This window comes from Hesperophylax consimilis, chromosome 2, assembly GCF_061612785.1.
Source record: "Hesperophylax consimilis isolate HC1 chromosome 2, BYU_Hcon_1.0, whole genome shotgun sequence".
NCBI classification, from domain to species: Eukaryota; Metazoa; Arthropoda; class Insecta; order Trichoptera; family Limnephilidae; genus Hesperophylax; species Hesperophylax consimilis.
In genome coordinates, this window is record NC_142837.1 from 4,420,412 (window position 1) to 4,442,881 (window position 22,470).

Here is a 22,470-nt window from a genome sequence, read left to right on the forward strand (position 1 = left end):
GAAAGACTAGACATGTTGTAATAAGGTTTGAAGATAGCTCTTATACCTTAGTTTGCAACCTAATTTTTTTTCATTTTGTTATTGTTAGAAATGGCTTGATGGTTAGTTCGTTAGTTAATTAATTCTATTCATTTTCTGTGTTATTTTAAACTATTTTTTTCCTTTACAGAATTGCTTGCCATGAGAGCGAAGAAGGAAAGTAAATTAAATATTGAGAAGAAAATCGTCTGGAGTGTAAATAATGTCCACTAATTAAGGGGAATAGTAAATGTCAAATGTTAATTATAAGACCTTGAAATTTCAAAAATTAAATAACTCATTCTAGGCAATGTTAACAATTTAATCATATTATAAATGTGTAATATCAAACGGAATTATAAAAAAATTTCAAAATAATTATTGAATTTTTAAAATAATATAATACATACTGGAAATATATAGTATCATTGATGTAATATTGACTAATTTGTCTCGATAATAATAAGAATGATGTTAATAAACTCTTTGATGTAATATTAAAGTTGTAAACGTAATGCCAAGATTTTTCCGTTTCACTCAAAATACTTTTCTCTGTGTGATTAACTCTGCAAAATTCTTACATACACCACATTACATTTATTTAATAAGCAAATATCCAAATATATTAAACAAATACAGGATGAGCCAAAGGATATGAAGGGAACAAAAACGGGACATGACGATTTTTTTAAATAATTGAAAATATAATATTCGACAACGCGACAGCAACTTCATTTTCCAAAAGAGTGTTTTAAGGGCAAAACTCTGAACTGTTTTCATTTTATTTTAATTGATTGTCTGCATTGAATAAAGAAGAACGCAAGAAGTGTCTTGTGGGCGTGTTTCGTGATCCAAATATAAGCCCAATATGCCTATATTTCCATAGACCATGATTATGAAATTTATGTTTTACCGTGATTACATAATTCAAATGGGATAGTGATATATGATATCAAGTGTGAGAGAGACAGACCTCGTGCTAAATGGTCTTGGACCAATAAGTGCAAAGTCAATAGCACATTTTTTGTTTTCATTCAAATTTATATTTATGGACACTATTAGTTTTTTTCTTTATTCCTTGAGTTTATGAAACTTGCATACACACTTAAAAATTTTCCAACAAACGATGGACAATGTTTAAATTCCACCTGTATTTATTTAATTAACATAACACTCACTTAGGCATTTTGAAAAAAATTAAAGGCTTAAAAATTACGTGATTTTATCGTTTACATTACAAAGGATTTCAATACCACAATTTTTTTCTAACACAAATGTAATCAAAAAAAATTTTAAACATGCAAAAATTTATGAAAAGATTTTTCCCATCTAAAATACTAAGAAAACCTAAGTGCTTCTGTATGAAAAAAGCAAATTGTGTAGAAAATTCTTACTTCATTCGTAATTGATTTTTTTAAAATTACGAAATGAATTCACTGCTTTCAATCAGTACCGAGGTTTAATTTATGCAATATGTTTTAGAGTGAAACTAGCAAGATAAGTAATATACGTAGATATATAAGTCCACATAAATTGTAAATAAAATTATTAATTAAATTGATGTAACGAAGCTTATCTTATCTATTAGAAAAATACTATTCCATTTAATTATTAAATCTGTAATATTAATATTTAAATGTACAGAATTGTAAATAAAATGTTCATGATTAACTCTATCACATTTTTTATTCATTTTGATAATATTTTGTTAACCCATTTATTTCGCCATTTGCCGATTTAGGCGGAGGCCAAACGAGGGTAATTTTGTGATTTGTAAGTCACGTAATTTACACTGCATTTGGTTTCACATACAACTCCGTTTTGGTCCACTTTTGATTCACGCGTGTAACTACTCACAACTCACAAAATTAGCCTCGTTGGCCTCAGAGTTGGCCTTAAAGTCGTATGGCAACATTTCAATGATCTATGGAGCAGAGGAAAAGACAGGTAAGAATTAACAACGGAGCTCTTAACGGCGGGACCACAAATAATCGCCGTTCATGATGATTTAATTAAAACTACTGCAAAAACTATCCTGCTTCCAGCCATGAATAAAGGATGACTCGGTCATCAGTTGTGTGCATTCTTCGCCTCTCATGCGGGCATGGTATCCTTTGTTCCTCCTCCTAAACGAACGAAGCCATCGAATGATACTTGAATTACACGATAGGTGAAAAGGGGTACATAAAAATGGTCCGAGCAAGAAAGGTGAGTGATTGTTAATAATTTTCAAAATACAGAATGATTTAGGACACAGGGACAAATTAAAGTATACCATTGATTATGGAATCCTACAAGGTATAGTACTGGGTCCAGTATTATTCATGTTATACGTAAATGGGATATTTTCTCAATCACTTTATGGTAGTATAACCTCCTAGGCGAAAGATGCATTAATCATTTAAAGTGACAATACATTTTAATTATTAAAACTAAAAGCAACAGAAGACATAAATATTCTTAAATACTGGTTTGACATAAACTTACTATCTTTAAATGGCGAAAAAACTCATTTTATACCATTTTCAATAAAATCAAATGACATTCCACAAAATTTTAACATAATTATACATGACAATTAAAAAAAACATAATAAAAATAACTGTAAAACACTGTTTCACATTGAAAATTTAAAAGAAAATTAAATACCTAGGAAGAATAATGGAAAAAAACCTAAACTGGAAAGATCAAATCAACTAACCGTCAACAAAATTAGAAAATTAATTTTAATACTTTTGAAAATTCGAAATTTCCTTTCATTGAAAAATCTGAAATCGGTCTACCACGCTATAGTTCAATCAAATCTCCAATACGCCGTCATCAGCTGGGGAGCTGCGTACAAAACAAATCTACTCCCTGTTGAAATTCTACAACGTTTGATTGTAAAAATAATATTGAAAAACCAAGAGATTATCCATACCGCATAATTTTTGAAAAATTTAGTTTAAAATTTAACGACCTTGTCCGAAAAAACATAATAATTCAAATAATAAAAGAAAAACAAAATCACAGCTTTTTAACTGAAAATCCGCACAAAAATGTAACACCACTTTTGCTCAACATCATTACATCTATCTATAGAAAAAATACTTCAACAGCCTTCCTGAACACATCAGATCAATTGAAAACGATAAACACCTACTAAAGGCAATTAAATAGAAGTTCAGTGTAAAAATACCACAGTGGTGAAACTTCTCATCTTCTTAATTAATTATAAATTTTAATTTTTGTTCATTTACCTATATGTTATTTAATACTCCAATTTCCTTGAATCATAATTACAAACATTACATTTTCTTCGTCCTGATATTCAATACTCTTTTAAACAGAAGCGCCAGTTTCTATGGAAGAGAAACATTAAAAAAAAACAGTGAATACTATTTTTATAAATTATCTTAATTGACATTAATTATTATACTTTGTTAATTGATTAATTATTTAATAAAAATATTTAAAAAATAATAATAATTCCATTCACAGAATTGTTCAAATAAAAAAAAGGTTCACTTAAAAAAAAAAAAAAATTATTGGCTCACCAACAGAATCCATCACATAATTATCACAATAATGAAATACATTTCAACATGGTTGTAACAATAATTCCAATTATAGGTGTGCAGCATTGATGTATCGTGTATTTAGTCAATGGCGAGCACGCGATTCAATTTTGTTATTCGAATTACCTCTGAGGCAAATATAAACAAAATAGCGTGACTCTTTTCAAATATTACTTCATGTACACTATAAACAGAATCTTTTTTTTTTCCTTTCTTTTCGCATTTAATATTTTTATGTAGCTATTAGCAACATGGCCTGCTAATTAAAACCTTGCTTTCCTCCCCTTTTAACTGAAGATTTGCACCACAAACTTTATTTTTATTTTTTTTATTTATTCTTAAATATAATAGATTAAAATAGAAGAATAGATTGCAGGATAAATCTTGTGCTCTAGCTATAACCAACATGGCCTCCTCATTACAGCCTTGCTTTCCTCCCCTTTTAACTAAAGATTTACACCACAAATCGTTTAAAATAGATGAATAGATTGCAGGATAAATCTTGTGATCTAGCTATTAGCAACATGGCTTGCTCATTACAACCTTGCTTTTCTCCCCTTTCAACTGAAGATTTGCACCACAAATTGTTTAAAATAGAAGAATAGATTGCAGGATAAATCTTGTGATCTAGCTATTAGCAACATGGCTTGCTCATTACAACCTTGCTTTTCTCCCCTTTCAACTGAAGATTTGCACCACAAATTGTTTAAAATAGAAGAATAGATTGCAGGATAAATCTTGTGATCTAGCTATTAGTAACATGGCCTGCTCATTACAACTTTGCTTTTCTCCCCTTATAAATGAAGATTTGCAACCACAAATCGTTTAAAATAGAAATAAGACTAAAAAAATAACCTTGCATTAAACATCAACTACAATAACTGTTGTTATTTAATTCAGCTGATTATGCCAAAACTAACGAGTTTTTGGTTAAATTTGACTGCTCAAATATTTTTAGTGCAGGGGATATGGAAGAAGCAAGTAATAAATTCTACAAAAGTTTTCATTAAGCAATTGACAACAATGTTCCAACAAGAACCAAATATCTCTCTCCCAAATATCCCCAGTGGCATTATACGCTCAGCCTTATTAAAATCATCAAAGAGAAGCTAAAGTTTCACCGAATGCTCAAAAAGTATTCACAACTCTGAGATTAACCATACCTGCTCATTACTTATGACTCGCGAAAGGAGGACTGAAATAGAATGTTATACTAACTATGTAAAGAATGCTGAGTTTTTTTTTTTTTTTTTTTTCTTATTATTTCTGGCTTTCACCCTTCAAGGGTGTTCTTGGCCATCATTTAAAATTATTGAGAAATGAAAGGTGAATTTAAATATTAATTTTATTTAAATTGGCAAATTTCAAAATTATAATGAAAATTGGAGTCGAGTTCAGACTTAGAAGAGATGAGATGTTGAATGGAGGGGAGGCAATTTTAGATAAGGCTTGATAGAAGAGAGGATATTTGTTTAGAGAGGGACATCCAAAAAATATGTGATCTAAAGTTCCCACTTCTAGACCACAGAATGTACAATCTGGGGAGTCAACAACGTGAATTTTAAAAAGATGGGAAGGAACGGAACAATGTCCGATCCTCATTCGAATGAGTGAAGAAATTTCTTTTTTGGAAAAATGAGGGAATTGCTGAAACCACGGTTTTGATGGAATAGTCCTTTGAATTGAGGCATAGCAGGCTCCCTTGGATTGACTAGCAATGTGCCAATACTCCGACCAAACATTGCGGGATCTATCTTTGATGATGGAAAAAATGTCAGATAGGGGAATGTGGTTTACGAGGGTAACAACAGGGTTGGACGCTCCTTGTTTTGCCAAGGCATCCGCAATATCATTACCCATGACACCAACATGTCCAGGAATCCAAATCAGAGTTACAGTTTTACCAGAGCTTTGAATGGAGGCTATCATCTCTCGAATAAGGCATACAAAGTGATCATCAGGATGAAGAAGAGGACTGGATTTAAGTTTTTGGAGGGAACTGAGAGAGTCAGAGAGAACGAGGGAATGTTCAAAATTATTTTTGATTATATATTTGAGAGATTCTATTATTGCAATGCACTCGGCTGAAAATATTGAAAATTGATTTGAAATTGAATGAAATATTCTGTCATTAGAATTATTGTGGTAAACGTTAATACCTATACCACAGTTAGGAGAGTCGGGAGATTTGGATCCATCAGTAAATAAAAGAGAAAAGTTGGGCCATTTAGATGAAATAATGTCATTGAACATATTATTGACAGTTCGGGCCGGGAGATTGGAATGGCTTTTAAGGATTCCGATCCCTTCTATTATTGTTGGGGATAGGGTGACGTGACTATATTTTAATTTGTATAATTGAAATAGATCATTTTGGATAATGTGAAGCTCTGAGAGAGACTTAAAATTTTTACAGATGTCAGGAAGAGGTTTAGTTGAAGCTCTGATTGTAGATGAATGAGTTGAGTGAATGAACAACGAGACGCTGGGGATAACCTGATGACATTTAGAATTTAAACATTTAAGAACAAATTTGTCAGCAAATAGTTGACGCCTTAAATAAAGAGGAGGATCAGAACATTCTACTTGAAGGGAATTGATGGGTGACGATTGCATCGCTCCAGTTATAATTCGCAAAGATTTAGATTGAATTTTGTCTAATTTATCAAGTACATTTTTTGAGGCAGTACTAAAAAGTGGGCAGGCATAGTCAAGATGGCTTCGAATAAGTGCGTTGTAAAGCAACTTAATGCAAGTAGGGTGAGCACCCCACCAAACGCCAGATAATGATCTGATGATATTTAAATTTTTTTCGCATTTAGTAACTAAATTATTAATATGGGAAGACCATTTAAGTTTCCTATCAAATGTTACTCCCAAAAATTTTACTTCAGAAGCGTTGGGGATTGGAGAATTTTTAAATAAAATTTGAACGGGGGGGTTTTTATGGCGATTTGAGAAGGTGACACACTGAGTCTTTTGGATTGAAAGTTCAAGACCATTTAACGTGAGCCATGTGCAAAGGGCATTCATGGCTTCGTTAAGATATTTGACGGCGAGAGGGATGATTTTGGATGATAAGAAGAAAGCTATGTCATCTGCGAACTCAATAACTTTTACTTGTGGGGGAATAGCGACATGCATATCATATGTGTATATATTATACAGTAAGGGGGACAATACATCGCCCTGTGGTAAACCCTTCCAAATAGACCTACTTTGAGGAAAAATATCTGGAAGTTCAATGAAAATTTTTCTATCTAGAAATAGATTAATAATAGATTGAACAAACATGGGGGGAAGGCCAAGGCCTAGAAGTTTTTTTTTCAAGATTGGGATGGAAACATTGTCAAAGGCGCCTTCTATATCTATAAAGACGGCAAGACAAACTTCCTGTTTAGAAATTGATAAATTAATATCAGTACTGATGATGGCAAGGTTATCTTGAGTGGATTTTTTTTTCCTAAATCCAAATTGAGATGGAGAGAGAAGCTGTTTACTCTCGACAAAAAATTCTAATCGGTTTTTAATTAATTTTTCATAAAGTTTACTGAGGGTGGATGAAAGAGCGATTGGCCTGTAGTTGGATCCAGAATTTGGTGATTTGTTTGTTTTTAAAATAGGGATGATTATTTGACAACTCCAGTCATCAGGCATTATACCAGTCTGGAAGATTTTATTTAAGATGCTTAAGAAGTGATTTAGAACATTATCATTACTATTTTTGATTATGCTGTAAGGTATACCATCTCTGCCTGGAGATGAGTCCTTGACTGTTGATAAACAATTTTTTAGCTCAATTAAGGTGAACGGAGAGTCTAGCCAATGATTAGACATAGGAGTATTATAGATGGGCGTTATTTCATCTAAGTTAGGTACAGAAGGGGGGGCAATTTTGTCCAAAAATTCATCGATCCATTTAGAATGAGACGCTCGAGGAGATGGTGAACTGAAGGAGGATCTAAATCTTCGGATCATAGACCAAACTTCCGAAATTGGAGTGTTCGGAGATACTGAACTGCAGAAGTTGTACCACCCAGATCTTTTTTTTGACCTCAATACCCTTCCGGCATTGGATTCAGCATTTTTGTATATAAGATAGTTCTCCATAGTCATATTGTAACGATAGGAAAGAGATTTAGCTTTCCGAATTCTTACTACTTTGGAACATTCCTCATCCCACCAGGGAGTTGGAGGGAGTTTTTTGAGAGATTTAGTTTTAGGGGGAGGATTTGATTTATTTATTGCAGTTATGAGCATTGATTTGAAGTTATTATAATCATCTTTGACGGAAAATATATCGGTGGCGGGTGAATTTAATAGGAACTTGTCCATATGAGAGTTAAATTCATCCCATTTGGTGTGTTTCGTTTTAATTTTTGTCGAAATATGAGACTTGTCTGATTGGAAAGAAGTTTGATAAGTAATGGTGATTGGGAAATGATCGCTGGAGCAAGGGTCGGGGGACACCACCCACGAGGAGAGAGAAGCCAGACTAGTAGAACATATCGATAGATCCACTGCACTGGGGTTTGTGCTGGGGCGTGAGATCCTAGTAGGAGATCCGTCATTCAAAAGGAAAAGGTTGGATTGATCTAGGAAATCCATCACACTTCGACCATCTCGGTCGGAGAAAGCAGAACCCCAGACGGGGGAATGGGCATTAAAATCGCCTAATATAAAGAAAGGAGGGCTTAGTTGACTTACAATTTGCAACCAAGTTTGTTTATTGAAGTGGGCTGTTGGGGGAAGATAGACTGAAATAAAGGATGTGTCCTTTATTTTAGCTGCAACCATTTGAAAGTCAGCATTGGGGGGTTTGATATTATTTATTGGGGAAAATGATATGGATTTTTTAATAAAAAGGGCAGCACCGCCACCCGAACCTTCCGGGCGGTCGTCGCGGAGACAGGAATACCCTCCCACATTAAAGTGGGTGGATGGAGTAAACCAAGTCTCCGAGATAGCAGCCAAAGAAATAATGTTGGAATTTAATAGGTTAAGGAGATCAGATTTGTTAGAAATAGCACTTCGGCTATTCCACTGAAGTATTCTGACATCCTGAAGAGTCATTTTGAATAAATGATTTTAATGTGGAAATAATAGTAGCAGCGTTGGACGGTAGATTAGTTTGAGAAGAAATAAGGTCAATTAGAAGCATAATAAGAGTTTGGATAAATGAAGAATTGTCTTGGGAGAGTTTTTCAGAAAGTTTAAGAGAGTTCATTGAGGACGGATTATAATTATTTGCACACCCATTTGTGGCATTTGAAAGAGGTGAACCATTGGGATTTAAGAGCAGTGAGTTGTGTTGTGGCTGATCGTATCCAGGAGCCGGTTTAGAGATAGCGTTTTTGTATGTGAATTTAGTTGAACGAGAAGAAGTTGTTGTAGTGGAGGGAAGAGAGTTGGATGAGGAGTTGCTGGATAAAGCCTCAGCAAATGATTTTTTGACAGGCGGGAATAGTTTAGAAGCCTGCAGAAAAGACAAGTTCTGAGAGGCCATAGAAATTTTAATATTTTTTTGGCGAGATTGTTCTGGGCAAGATGTGTTGATAGCTGTATGTGAGCCTGAGCAGTTAAAACATTTAGGTGAGGATGAAGAAGGACATTGGTCAGCTGCGTGGTTTTCTCCACATTTAAAACATCTGGGTTGAGATCTGCATGCAGCTTTGGTATGACCAAAACGGCAGCAATTGAAACATTGAGTTGTGGGATAAGTATACATTTCAACTGGTAATGAGTTGAAGAATAAATATATATGGGAGGGAAGAGATTGACCTTCAAAGGTGATAACGACAGATTGGGAGGGCTTCCAAGAAATTATACCCTCAGAGGAGTCCTTGTAATTTAGCCTCCTGGCTTTTATGGGATTGCCAATGTGTTGGGGGGTTGAAAGTGAAGACAGAATTTCTTCGATGGACAGATCGGTCGAGATACCTCTGACCAAGCCCATGCGAGTGACATTGAAAGTAGGGATATATGCCTTGAACTTTGAATTACATGAAATGAAGATATTTTTGATGAAACTGTTGGCAGCTGACCCTGAGAGGAATTCGACGGAGATTCGGAAGCGACCCTCGGCTTTTACACCTCCAGGCTTGATTGAAAGATTCTTGCTATTTGATAGGAATTTGCCAAATTCAAGAGGGTGGATGGTTTTTCCTTGCTCAGTTTTTTGGGCGTATACTATGAATGGGCCACGGGAATGAGGAGAATAAAAGTTTGTTGGAGGAAGTTGAGAAAGTGCTGGTGGGGACTGTGAAGTCGAAGGCGAGTCAAGTTTTATTGGGGAAGAAGGAGTAAATTTCCTTTTTTTGGTAGAAGTCAAAATGACAGAATCACTGTCAGAAATTTCTACATTTTCCCCGTCTGGGGGGTCCGGAGAGGGATCTGGGGGCTTTGTAGGGGGTCCAGGAGGGAAATCTCCCTCCATTATTCACAACAGTAAACAACTACAATAATAGTATGAAAAATGACAGAAGTAAAAAAGTTTATAAATATCTGGAAATCAGCAGCGAAAAGTGACTCCTGGAAGATCAGAAGGGAGAAGAAACCTCAAGGCACAACACACTACACTTTTTTTTTGGCCAGAAAACAAAATAGAATGGAAAAAAATTAATTTTAGATAGAGCAAAACAAAACAACTGATGACAGCCAAATGTTATTGTTGCAAATCCCGAATGCTGAGTTAAATATAAGAAAAAAAAAGTGAAATATTTTTGGACTTTTGAGAAATCAAAACAATCATCTTCTGAAGTAAAATGAATGTATGACAAAAACGTTTCCCCAAATGATTTTAGTAATTTTAGCAATCCGTTTAGTGAATGCCTAAAACATGCGTGAAACATGTGTGAAATGTGATATGATCCATCTCAGGAGATAACCGTGGAAAATCATTATGATTTTTGTTTGTTTTTGGATCAGATGACGATGACTGATTTTATAGAATGCTTTTAGGAAAACAGTATAGACATCATTTATTTGTATTCGTCGATTAAAATAATTACTGAAAGAATCTACATATTCGATCAAATTTGTGGTAAATTAAACATGCTTTAGAAACTGTATCCATCATTTATGTTTATATTATACGTATGCTTATCATCAAAACCCCAGAACATTTAACTCCCATAAAAATTATTTCTCATAAAAATCTACCTGAAGAAAGCTCGTAAAACCAGTTTGTTAGCAGAGCTTTATAACTTTGCATGATAACTTCAAGAAATCATTAAGCGTTTCTATCAAGTATCATGTATAATATAAAAGGTATGTACTTATTATTTTGAGTGGGGTAGATGAGATTTGACGCGATGAAACTGATACATCACAGACCGGTATCTTCAGGTTACGGGGGTTGCTAAGAAACCCCAATAATTTTACCCTCTTGTTTTGCTTGTTTTCGTCGCTTTTCAAAGAAATTTATAATATCTAGGTTAGCGGTACCCTTGCTTCAACTGCTGACCCAGTTGCCATAAATATATTTTTGCATAAGTCAAAAACATATAAATCTGAAGATGTTCTCAATAGGATGAAATCGGTCCCGTTGAAGATGGGAGAGTAGACGGTAGTTTTTTTTAAATACTACTGATAACGTTTTACATTACCGAATTTCACACAGGAGACCCCAAAGAAATGAATTAATTAGGGATCTTTTGGGATGCTGTTTGGGGGATCTTTTAAAGTAAATGAAGGAGTAGGAGGAGTAAATGTGGGTAAGGATCTGGAGGTTAGTGTGATCGGGAGTGACGGACGTATGAATCCACCCCTCCTGGTGGACTACGTAGGGTCGTGAGCATGGAGGAAAAAAGGGAGAGGAGATAGCACTAGGGCAACTGGGCACGTCACATCAAACAAACTCATTATTTGGCAAGGAAAGGGTCCTGGGTTCGAGTCCTAGATGTGACCGTATCCTTTTCTGATTTTCGTTTAGAAATTGCTAATATTGTCTTCAATAATTAGTATGAAATATTTTTTTTGTAATAAAGGGCTGACGTTTCTGCAACGTGTTAATACACCTTTTTGTCGTAGCGACCTCCATTTTGCAGCAATGTTGTCACTCCTGGGCTCACTGACCCTCATATTTCTACACGCACCTCGTACATTTTTTCCTTTCCATAACTTTCCATTCATCCTTTCCCAAATAGACCCCCCAGACAGCATCCCTAAAGATGACATAAGCACTGAGGGAAATCATTTTAATATAAATAAATAAACTGTTTGGGGAACTCAATCGTTCGCTTAAGTGATATATATATATATATAGTCATGAAATTCCATAGCTAGACTTGTACCGACAAATCGTTCGAATCGTATGACTCGGTAATTTATTATTTATAATATAATAAATTACCGAGTCATACGATTCAAACGATTTGTCGGTACAAGTCTAGCTATGGAATTTCATGACTATGTACCCCCAGTATTAAGCCCATAAATATGTACCTAAATGAAAAAGTCTTGACGGATCGAAATCTTTGAAACACATATTATGTCAGGTGACATATGTAACGATTCGACACTATCTGGTACATAACTGCTTGGTTGTTGACATTGTGGAGTGATTGGTGTGAAGGAAGTTTGACTCACCTTGTCGCCTTTTATGTGTAGGCGTCAGATTATGGTCGTGACTCCGTACTTTGCTGAAGCATTATGCTGGAGTCAATTGTGGCCTGGCTACCGCATCAGCCCTTCCAAAGCGCAGACAAATGATAACACGTTGATTACGTAGAGTATATTTTTTTACTGTATAAAATTAACGACTTGACAACAACTAAAAATACGCCTTATTTGTAAAAATCCCCATTCGGTCGTATAATACTGACTAGTTTTGTCCTCCGTTGAACTTTAATATTGTGGCTTAAGTTCTGGCCCAAACTACATGGTCCTTTGTTGAAATCGATCTTTATAAATTCCTCCTTCCAGCCGATAGACAACCGCTGGTCGTCACTCAGTGAATTCTATAAATCTGCATAGTGGTTGATATAGGCTTCTTGAGTTCATTTTTTTTTTAACTTTATTTATTTTCATTTCTTTACATATATTATACATATTAATACAGTAAATACAGACAGTAAATAATAACATAATATATATTAAGTACCAAATTGTATAAACAAGAAATGAAAACCCACTAAGGCACTGCCTGAGTGTGGGTAGTATAAAACCATTACTATATTTCAAGTACCTAAGTATAATATATATAAGTAGAAAAAGTTTTTTTTTCTATAGTTATTATAAAAGTAAAGAGAAAATAAATTAATTTGGTACAGCTCCTAGTACATTTATTATTGATTTATTATTAACGCACTTAGAGCTTTTCGATAAAACAAACTCCCTAAAGAAATACAAGCAGAAAAAATTATGGAAATTTTCAGAATAAACTTAAGATATACTGTACCTCAGACATATTTTGTTGTTTGGTATATTATTTTATGAAAAAATCAGTGTTCAAAATATGTGTACATACATACACTGGAATTTAAAATATATATATACGTATGTTTCGTTACGTTGAATTGTTTTAACGCTTTTTCTGTTCCAACTAATAAGGAGGCCAGGATTCAAATTGTACTGGTTTGAATCTGCGCAGGTTGCTTTGAGTTGAATCTAGCCTCCCGCGCCAGCGCCGTAGCGAAAACTTCATATAATGACATTTGACCAAAACACCGTACCGATAAAGCAACCGATGTGTCAATTCGAATTTGAGACGGAGTTATAATTAGCTCAATCTTATACGAGTGCCTGTGAATTCCTCACATCACAACCAACTCTTCCGTAAGTCACATTTGCAAATACCTATCTTTTCGTTTCAGCTAGAGCGTAAATTTACATACGCATATACCTTTCTAGATTATAACCATTATAATCTAACCCATGTGTCGATAGTCTACGCGAATATCGCATAACCTTTATGTGTTCTGTAAAATATTTTATTTATTTTTGCAATATCTAGCGTATAAAAATTTGTTATTCTGTACACATATGATCATAATTTTTAAAGTTTAAATAAATTACTATATATTCTGTAAATTATGTAACATTATTTTCGAGAATAAATATAATTATATTTTTTTAAAGTCTGAATAAATTACGTTGGTGCATTAACATTAATAATAATAGTTTTATTCTCATCGGATAGTATTATTACGCTAGCGTCTGGACGATCCAGGCCCTCTGATTGGCCGAATTCAAATCGTATGTTTCGTGGAAAACCCGAATAGGGGGTCTGCAGGCGAAATTCGACCACTCTGCCCCTCTGGCGGTATAAGAACGAACCAAATGACTGGCGTGAATATTTAAATATGCAGCTAGAAATACGCATAGTTACGCAAAATTACTTGACCATTAAGAAGATTTCTTCTGGAAGCTTATCACTTTGTGATGGCATTATTTATTTTATTAAAACATAAATAACTTTTTTTACATCAGTTTATTACATACAACCTCTACATGTTTCATGAACGAAGTTCACCTTATCAGGAGTGAGTATACATTGAAGTCAAAAATTAAATATAGATTACAATTGGAAAGAAGAAGTGAAAGGAGAGGGGAATACAAATATATTTGTTTGTAATACAAATATATTTAAGAATAAATAAAAAATAAATTAGGAATTACAATATCGTTAGACGGGAAAAAAAAGTTGAGTGGGAAAATATTTAAAAAGAGGGTTTATAATTTTTTTGCTTATTAATTATATTTGATTTTATATTGACATGTTTTCTTATTTCTAAAATTTCAAAATTTTTGATTTGCGATGTTTTATATCCTGTGTGAAGTATTTTAAGACCTGAATTTTATCAAAGGTGTGATCATTATTCAAAAGATGATCAAACTCAGATTCACTATTTCCATTTAGAGCTCCGAGACGTTCTTTAGTTCTGACTTTTCTGAGTTTCTATTGGTTCTACCTTTATAAAAGAAATTGCAATCATTCCAATTGAGTTTATAAACTCCCGATTTTTTGATTATCGCAAATATATTTCTTCATTTTGTTATTAGTGTAAAACGCCGGTTTAATAGTACCAGGAATGTTTTTATTTATAATTTTGGAAGTATCGCTATCCACCAATAGAATTCCAAGCCATTGTTTATTTCTATCTTTAGAAATAGGGTAAATTTAACACTTGAATTAGTATTTCAACTATCAATTTATTTGAATAGCCGTTATTAAATGCTATTTGTTTTATAAATATATTGTTTTATGGTTATATGCTATTTGTTTTTCAGGTCTTAAAAAAATTCACACAGAATATAAAGCATCGCAAATAAATAATTTTGAAATTTTAGAAAAAAGAAAACATGTCAATATAAAATCAGATATAATTAATAAGCAAAAAAGTATAAACCCTCTTTCAAATATTTTCCCACTCAACTGGTCTTTCCCGTCTAACGATATTGTAATTCCTAATTCTGATAATCTTTATCCCTCCCCCCTCCTTCCACTTCTTCTTTCCAATTGTAATCAATATTCAATTTTTGACTTCGGAGTATACTTACTCCTGATTTCGTTCATGAAACATGTAGAGGTTGTTTATAATAAAATGATGTAAACAAAGTTATTTATGTTTTGATGAAATAAAGTTTAATAAGATTACATTATTTTATCTATTTCCGTTGTATATCAATGCATATGTAGGCAATAAAATGTAAACATTATATTTATTTATTTATTGGACAATTTGTATAGCGCCGCTTTTGTGAGATATCACCTCAGGGGCGCTATATTGTAATAATATAATTTACAATATATACTCACCCTCTCTCTGTGAATGACCCAACATCTACTTATTAAATGTAACTGTTGTTAGTATCACTTAAACTGGGCGAAGCCCAACCAAGGGCCGCCCGCAGGGCCTAGCAGCAAAAAACCCGCGAAGCGGGTTTTTAACTGCTAGTCTACATGAATGGGATATGCAATTACATTTTTAAATATTGGAACCATAATTGCAAACAATATAATATAAAAAACAAGATGTGAACAAAATGAAAACAAAAAAGGTGTAGGTACAACTAATAAAAAGAATAGAAAAATGTAGTTATTCTTGCCTGCGGTAAATAATAAAAAAAATGCCGTGACTTTTTCCCGAACACCACTCTGTTAGCATATTTGCACTGGCTGTGGTTTCATTGTTACAGTTTGGATCCATACAATGCATACGTGTATGCATTGTGCAAGTTAATGGCTACACAATCAGCGATGCGGAACATCGGACCTGCAAGAGACGGGGAAACTTTCTAATATCTAGACGACCACGCTAGTAACAATTATAGTTGGACTTAATGTTTTGAATATATATATATATATATATATAATATAGATTAATAGGTTAGGTACCTATTAAAATCGCTTCGTTAACTATTATACTTGAGTTAATTTGAGATCTGTTGAACAACATGTCCTTTTGCGGTATTCCTTCCCTTGTGCCTGTAGCAGCTCAAATATAATGTTAACACTGAAAATATAAACTAAGCATCATGTTGTGGGCGTGTCCATACGCTGGAAGAATGCTATTTGTTCTTACTTTTAGCGAAAATTATCAAACATTTGTATAACCACATCGAAATTCTTTCTAATTAAAATCTAAAAAAATAATTGAATTTGGTGATATATTTATCTTTCAAATACAAATCACATTTTCAATTAATAAATATTTAGTTCATAAAAGTTGTGAGTAGGTACTACAATAAAAAATTAGAAAATTAATTACTAAACCTTTATGAAAATCTTTTCTTTTAGGTATACATATTTACCTAATAATATTATTATTTGGTTTGTTAAAGAAAAACTTAATAGTTTTATTGATAAACAAGACCTTCTGTGTAGTTATTATATAACACAGCTGGTAGCTATTTCTTTTTCCGAAAGGGAAAAAAAATATATACATATTAGAAAACATCAAAAAAATATATATTATATATATATAAAAATATTTATTTTACAAATTAAATTTGTCAATATTCAAAATAAAATAAAAATATAAAATAACAATGGTTCACTGTTTCTTTGTGGCGGAAATCAGCTTTGTGGACTGCGTGCCCTTTATTTTAGTGACAACAATTCTTCTTTTTGCATTTGTAACACAAAATTCAGCGTGGTGTAAACCCACAAACTATTTTGTACTGTATCCATTATACCATGCAGAACAGTAGGCTGTTTTCATAAAGATATGAATCCCGGGTTATTATAAAAATACTAGTCTCGGTTGTGATTATGTCTGTAACTCCTGATCAATGTACTTTAGAACTTGGATTTACTTTACTTATCATTAATCACTATCACTAATCTTTGAATGCCCAATTTTAATCATTTTCCTGGTTCGCTGATTTATAAGTCTGCAATACCAACATGCAAGGAAACAGAATTATTAATAAAATTGTAAATAATCGCTTCTTGCGAGGAATTGCTCGGAGGTTAGGACTAGAAACAGGCGAGTACTCGCAACGTAATGGTATTTAACAAAATTAAATCCTCTTGTCTTTAGAAAAGCGTAGAAAAAAATTTCGTATTTTATTTTATTTTATTTTTGGATTTAATATGATCAACAAAGTAAATTGACTCACTTTTTTGTTACAACAAATCTTTTTCAACATCCCTTCTTGCAAAATAAATTTGCTTTCCTTCATTTTTCTTACACTTGTTTTTCTTGTGTCAAATAATGCACACCCGAGAAAGACATGACAAGATCAAATGAATCAAAAACCTACTTGAGTCGGGACATGTCAAGATTCAGAAAAACATAAGGGTATCTATGAAATATGAGTGAAACAAGGAGTATGTGCCAAGATCGAGTTGTTTGGTGGTTTGTCCTCTCTGTCCACCCCTGTGGGAAAACGGCGTGATGGTTAGTTAGTTGGTTAGTTAAAGAAATAATATATTCAATAAAATTAAAAAGGTAAAGGTGAATATCTTTTGTACTATAGTATTCTCAGGGAGAGGTCAAATACACGTAATCGACGATCGTTCTAAGAAAGAGGCTTTCATAAAAGTTTTCCTCCTTTCACGAATTTTATGAAAACGAAAATACGTATGATACCAGAATGTCAATGTCGATGTTGAATGTTATGAATCATATTCCAATGAAACTTTTGCAAATTATGTTTTTTAGAAATTTAGAACTTTTGTGATATTGTCTTTTATTTAATTGTACGGTATATTCTTAAGGCGATGCACTACGTCGTGTAATATTTTAAATTGAGCCGCTATCAATAACAACCCTTACGTAGATGGCGATAAGGTTTAAATTCCCGCTCAATACCATCCGCCTGTTTTGATTAATGCATGAAAAAAACATGGCCAAAAAGTGCCTTTTATTTTATTTTGTGGATGTTCAGGCATAAATATTTATTTTTTTCTCGATCATTTTATAAATAACTTAATTTTCCACATTATACAATAAAACCATAACCGAAAATGGGTTCGTAAGTAGGAGATTTTGAACTTTAAAGTAGTTTTAATAAGCCTTATACATTATTTTTTTTCTGGTCTTATAAACATGGCATTTATATAGCGCAGTTAAGTGTCATTTCACTTCAAGTGCGAAGATTTATCTTAAAAATACTCGATTATTTCAAAGGCCAAGATGTATTCTACTCGCAGTATTTAATTAAAGCATCTGAAACATTTCTAGGCGACCAAATTTTTAAACCAAAAACACATGCTTTTGCATTAATACGTATGGCATCGCCTTAAATGAAACAAAACAAAAAATGCTTAAATTAATAACAAAGGTCATAAAATTTTGCTAACGTAGTAGTAGAAATTTAAAATGTATTCGTTAATAGTTAAAAATATGTTAATATCGTTACATAAATATACTAGTGGGCCCAGGAAGACTTTGTCCTGCCACAGACCGCCTCCTATGTAGGGAAGTTAATATTTGTGGTTGAATGTATTTTTGGATTGGAAATCCAAAAAAAAAATTATTGAAATTTTTTTTTTTAAATATCGACAACAGGGCCATTTATTGGATTCAAAACTATCCTAGGTTTCAAGTTGGCACATTCATAAAATTTAATTAAAATCGTTTTGGCGGTTTCGTAGATTAGCATGAACGAAAAGAGTGACACATAATTTTCATATATTAAGATATTTTCCAAAGGAATACATCGTAGAAACGCCAAACATAACAATTTTTTTAATAATGGTTTTTTACTTTTTTCGACGTGAATGTGAAAACGGTGGACCATTTTAGGCAATGAAGTCGTTAAATTGTAGTGTTTACAATCGTTTTCCTTTAATGTTGTGCTGAATTGTCAGTAATATGACCACTCATTTTTTAAGCTGAAGGGAATTGGGAGAATATGGGGAAGAGAAAGGTGGGTAATAAGTGCCTGGTTAGTCAGATCTGGTCACCAAAAATTGCTAAAGCCATTTCAAAGCACCGTTTTTATTCCGAATAGTGTTGTTTCACCGGGGCAATACTGAGAGTACCTGCTACTCTGGTTACATTAGGTGAATGTCGTAGTTTTCAATTGAACAGTATATAAAAATGTTTTGAAATTTCGGACGAATAGTAACTAATAAATCAATTTATTTTTTCAATTAAACATATTCCAAGGAAATGCGCATGACTCACTGATGTATGTGGTCGATGGTGTGGCTGGATAAAAACTCTTCCTTTCAGACAAAATATGTAAGGCTGCTTAATCACGGTATATTTTTTGCCTCCATCCTTGTGAGGGCCGAGCCGCTGTTCGCAAAGTACTCAAGCGAGGTTTTGCTCTTCAGAAAGTGATGATAGAACTCCTTCACGTGAGATGAGTACAGCCCCCTAAGAATTATTGTAATTGTCGGGGCCGCAAATTGTCTAATTAAAGGGCCTGGCTGCCATGAATCTAAATTAACGGGAAACCATTTGGTCAGTATTGGACTTGGCGAATCCTGAATCCTTTGAGATGTACACGTACACAGTGTATAACGTATAATTGTTAGATGAAAATGTAAATACGATTTTAGAAGTGTAAAATTGGCGTATGGATGAAATAAATGTAAATTTTATATTTGTGTGGTATCATGTATGGAAGTTTAGATGATTTTGATGTTATTTATCACAAAAGAAAATAATGTTTTATGTAAATACATTATATGTTCTTTTAAATACCGAGAGCTGAAACTGTATTCGATTGTTCAAAACAATTGCGAAAAAAAATTTACAGAACCCCTAAAAATGTATTAAAGGACATTTTTTTCTTTTCTCGTACATATATTTTACAGAGGAATATAGTTTACATAGATAACTCCATTCAGCATCCCCAAAGATGACATGAGCATTGAGGGAACCCTGTGTAAAGCAAACCGGGAATATAGCCAAGCGCTGGGCTAGATTTCAACGGGAAAACGTGTTACTTCCAAAAATAGACTGTGGCGCTCTGACAAAATGAAAAATAATATTACAACAATAGCTTAAAAAATATAAAATCTTATTCAAAATGATAAGACGGCATTTTTTTCATGAATAAGCTTTTTCAAAGGAAATTTAGAATTTCGTCGTTCGTGTTCTGCATTGCCGATAAAGTTTTCTGCTTAACTGCTTCTAAATTAACAGATGATATAGATACAGATATACTACATGGAAACAAACAGACCGAAAATCAAGATGGCGATATTTTATCAGATTTTATACATGGTTGAAGTAACCAAACCAAACTAAACCGATTGTTAATAAAAACTGATTTAATATACTTTAATGTCGTTTCTCTGTTTTGACATAGCAACACAAGTTTTGTATTCAATCAATTGAAAAGGAATTAATGTTCAATTTTATATGAAATAAATTATGATAATTTTGTAGGTAACAAAAGAATAAACATTCCGTTATAAGATGAAAAATTAACCCCATCAACATGAAGACAATTTAATATGATCTCATTTTAAGCTTACATTTTTTGTATCTAATTTCTCATCAGGAGGGATCGATATTCTTATGCACATTTTTTTCCTTTAATTCTATTCGATAAAATATTCTTTATCATCGCTCAAATTGCACAGTTTGTCAGCAGGTCAATTTCACAACAATAATTATAACGCTAAAGCACAAACGCAACGAGAAACCAGAACATAAAATAAAAATAGAATAAAATATATACACAAAATACGTATACAGGGACACACTCAAAGGCACTCAACATACTCACTCACACTCATAGGCATATGTATACATATTGCAGGCATGAAATCAAAGAATATGTATAGGTGCTGAGAGCCAAAATAAATTTATTTTTAAATAAAAGGTAAGTGAATATTTTTATTTGAAATTTTTGGAATGGCCATCCTTCATTTTGACTATATCTTGTGTTGTGTGAATGATTTACTTTATCTTTATATTTGGAATTAGACAATAGGTTTTTGCGCACAATTTTAAACCATAATATTCCTTGCATAGGCAATATATTGACGGACTCACAATATAATAATTTCATATCTCTTGTTTGTGCACAAAAACTTTCACTTATCAAAAACTAAGTCATCTCATTTTCGATGGTTTGAACGTAACTTATATTTGTCTTGCACGAGTTCCCTCAAAAAGTTATTCCTATTATTATCTCATAGTAAATTCTACTCGTGATAAGTAGATTATTTTTAAGATACTTTTTGGCATGAACTATTTAATTTTGTATATTCGCCAAGCAATAGCTCGTAGACGTCTGCAAATATTTCAAATTTGAGTTTACCATTTCATGGGCATGTCTACAGTTATTCCCAAATATAAACAAATTTGTACCAGTTAAATGATTTCACATATTTATACATTGGGCTGTGTAAAATTGTGTTTACATAAATTGTGTAACATTAATTATTTCATCGCACGTGTTAGAATTTGGGTGCAAACGCTCATCCGACTAATATAGTAGCCAGACAACACTGCGGAAACATTCACGATATCTGTGTTTGCCGAAAACCGCCCGGCAGCTGTTTGAACATGCCACCTCGTCAAAATAACCCGCCGGTTGTTTATTGACCGTTTTGATTGGAATAATCAAATTGTCGTGAACTAATCGTGGGGTTCAACTCCATATATAAGCAAATAATTTATTTTATGTCAATGAATATTTTATTGAGTAGCTTTTCAGGTCTAGTTCAGGTTTTAGTTATAGGTAGATACTGTTGAACTTAATAATTTTGCAGTTATAATTAAGGTGAAGCTTAAAACCAAATCACTATTTTTATTAATCTTTGTAACGAAGTGGTGTATATGATGAATACCAAAAAATATGTTTTAGATAAATTGAAGGTTTTCCTATCGTTTTGCTTGAGTAGAATACAAATAAAAAATAAATTACTCAGTAAAAAATATGAATGTAAACTACTAAAAAAAATATTTTCAATAGAAATGTATGAACGCGTAAAGGAAATAACTTTTAAAGAATGCAGTTTTATGGCTAAGATTTTTTGTCACAGTTTAAATTGATTAACTTTTTTGCTTTCTTATAAAATTATTTACAAAATAAATAAAAACCAGTTTTGCGCTTGAAATCGAACATTTCTAGACTCCGTTTTTCAATTTAATGCCTATTAGTACCTACAACATAAGGTATACCAAGAATATACACATTTTTGGTTTGTAGCTTCCTCTTAAAACATATGGTAATATAATATATATAATGGTAATATAATAATATTATATTACCATTATAATAATTAAATATGGTAATTATTTCTGCGTTTTCAATATTCACGTAGCTCATAACAAATTATAAAAAAATATGAATTAACCCTTGACAGGGCAAGACACCAAACAAAAGTCTGTAACCAAGTGGGTCTTCCGACGACCCCATGATTTTTATGGGCTTGTAAACTATAGAAATCCCAATTATGTTGGCAATCATTAATGGTAACTTATGTATTTGCGCAGAAATACGTAAAATACTAAAACGATATGTCAAGTATTTA

The 22,470-nt window shown here is 32.7% G+C and overlaps 1 protein-coding gene across 1 annotated transcript in view; it reads left to right on the top strand.

Annotated features, from left to right (window-relative positions):
* Positions 1-1,614, top strand: part of LOC149425629 (junctional adhesion molecule B-like) — a 237,142-nt gene extending 235,528 nt beyond the window's left edge. Inside the window, exon 9 of the mRNA XM_089644341.1 lies at positions 170-1,614. Within this exon, the coding sequence (XP_089500467.1) occupies positions 170-203 (34 nt within the window). The 3' untranslated portion in view covers positions 204-1,614. The remainder of the gene's footprint in view (positions 1-169) is intronic.
* The last annotated feature ends 20,856 nt before the right edge of the window (positions 1,615-22,470 follow it).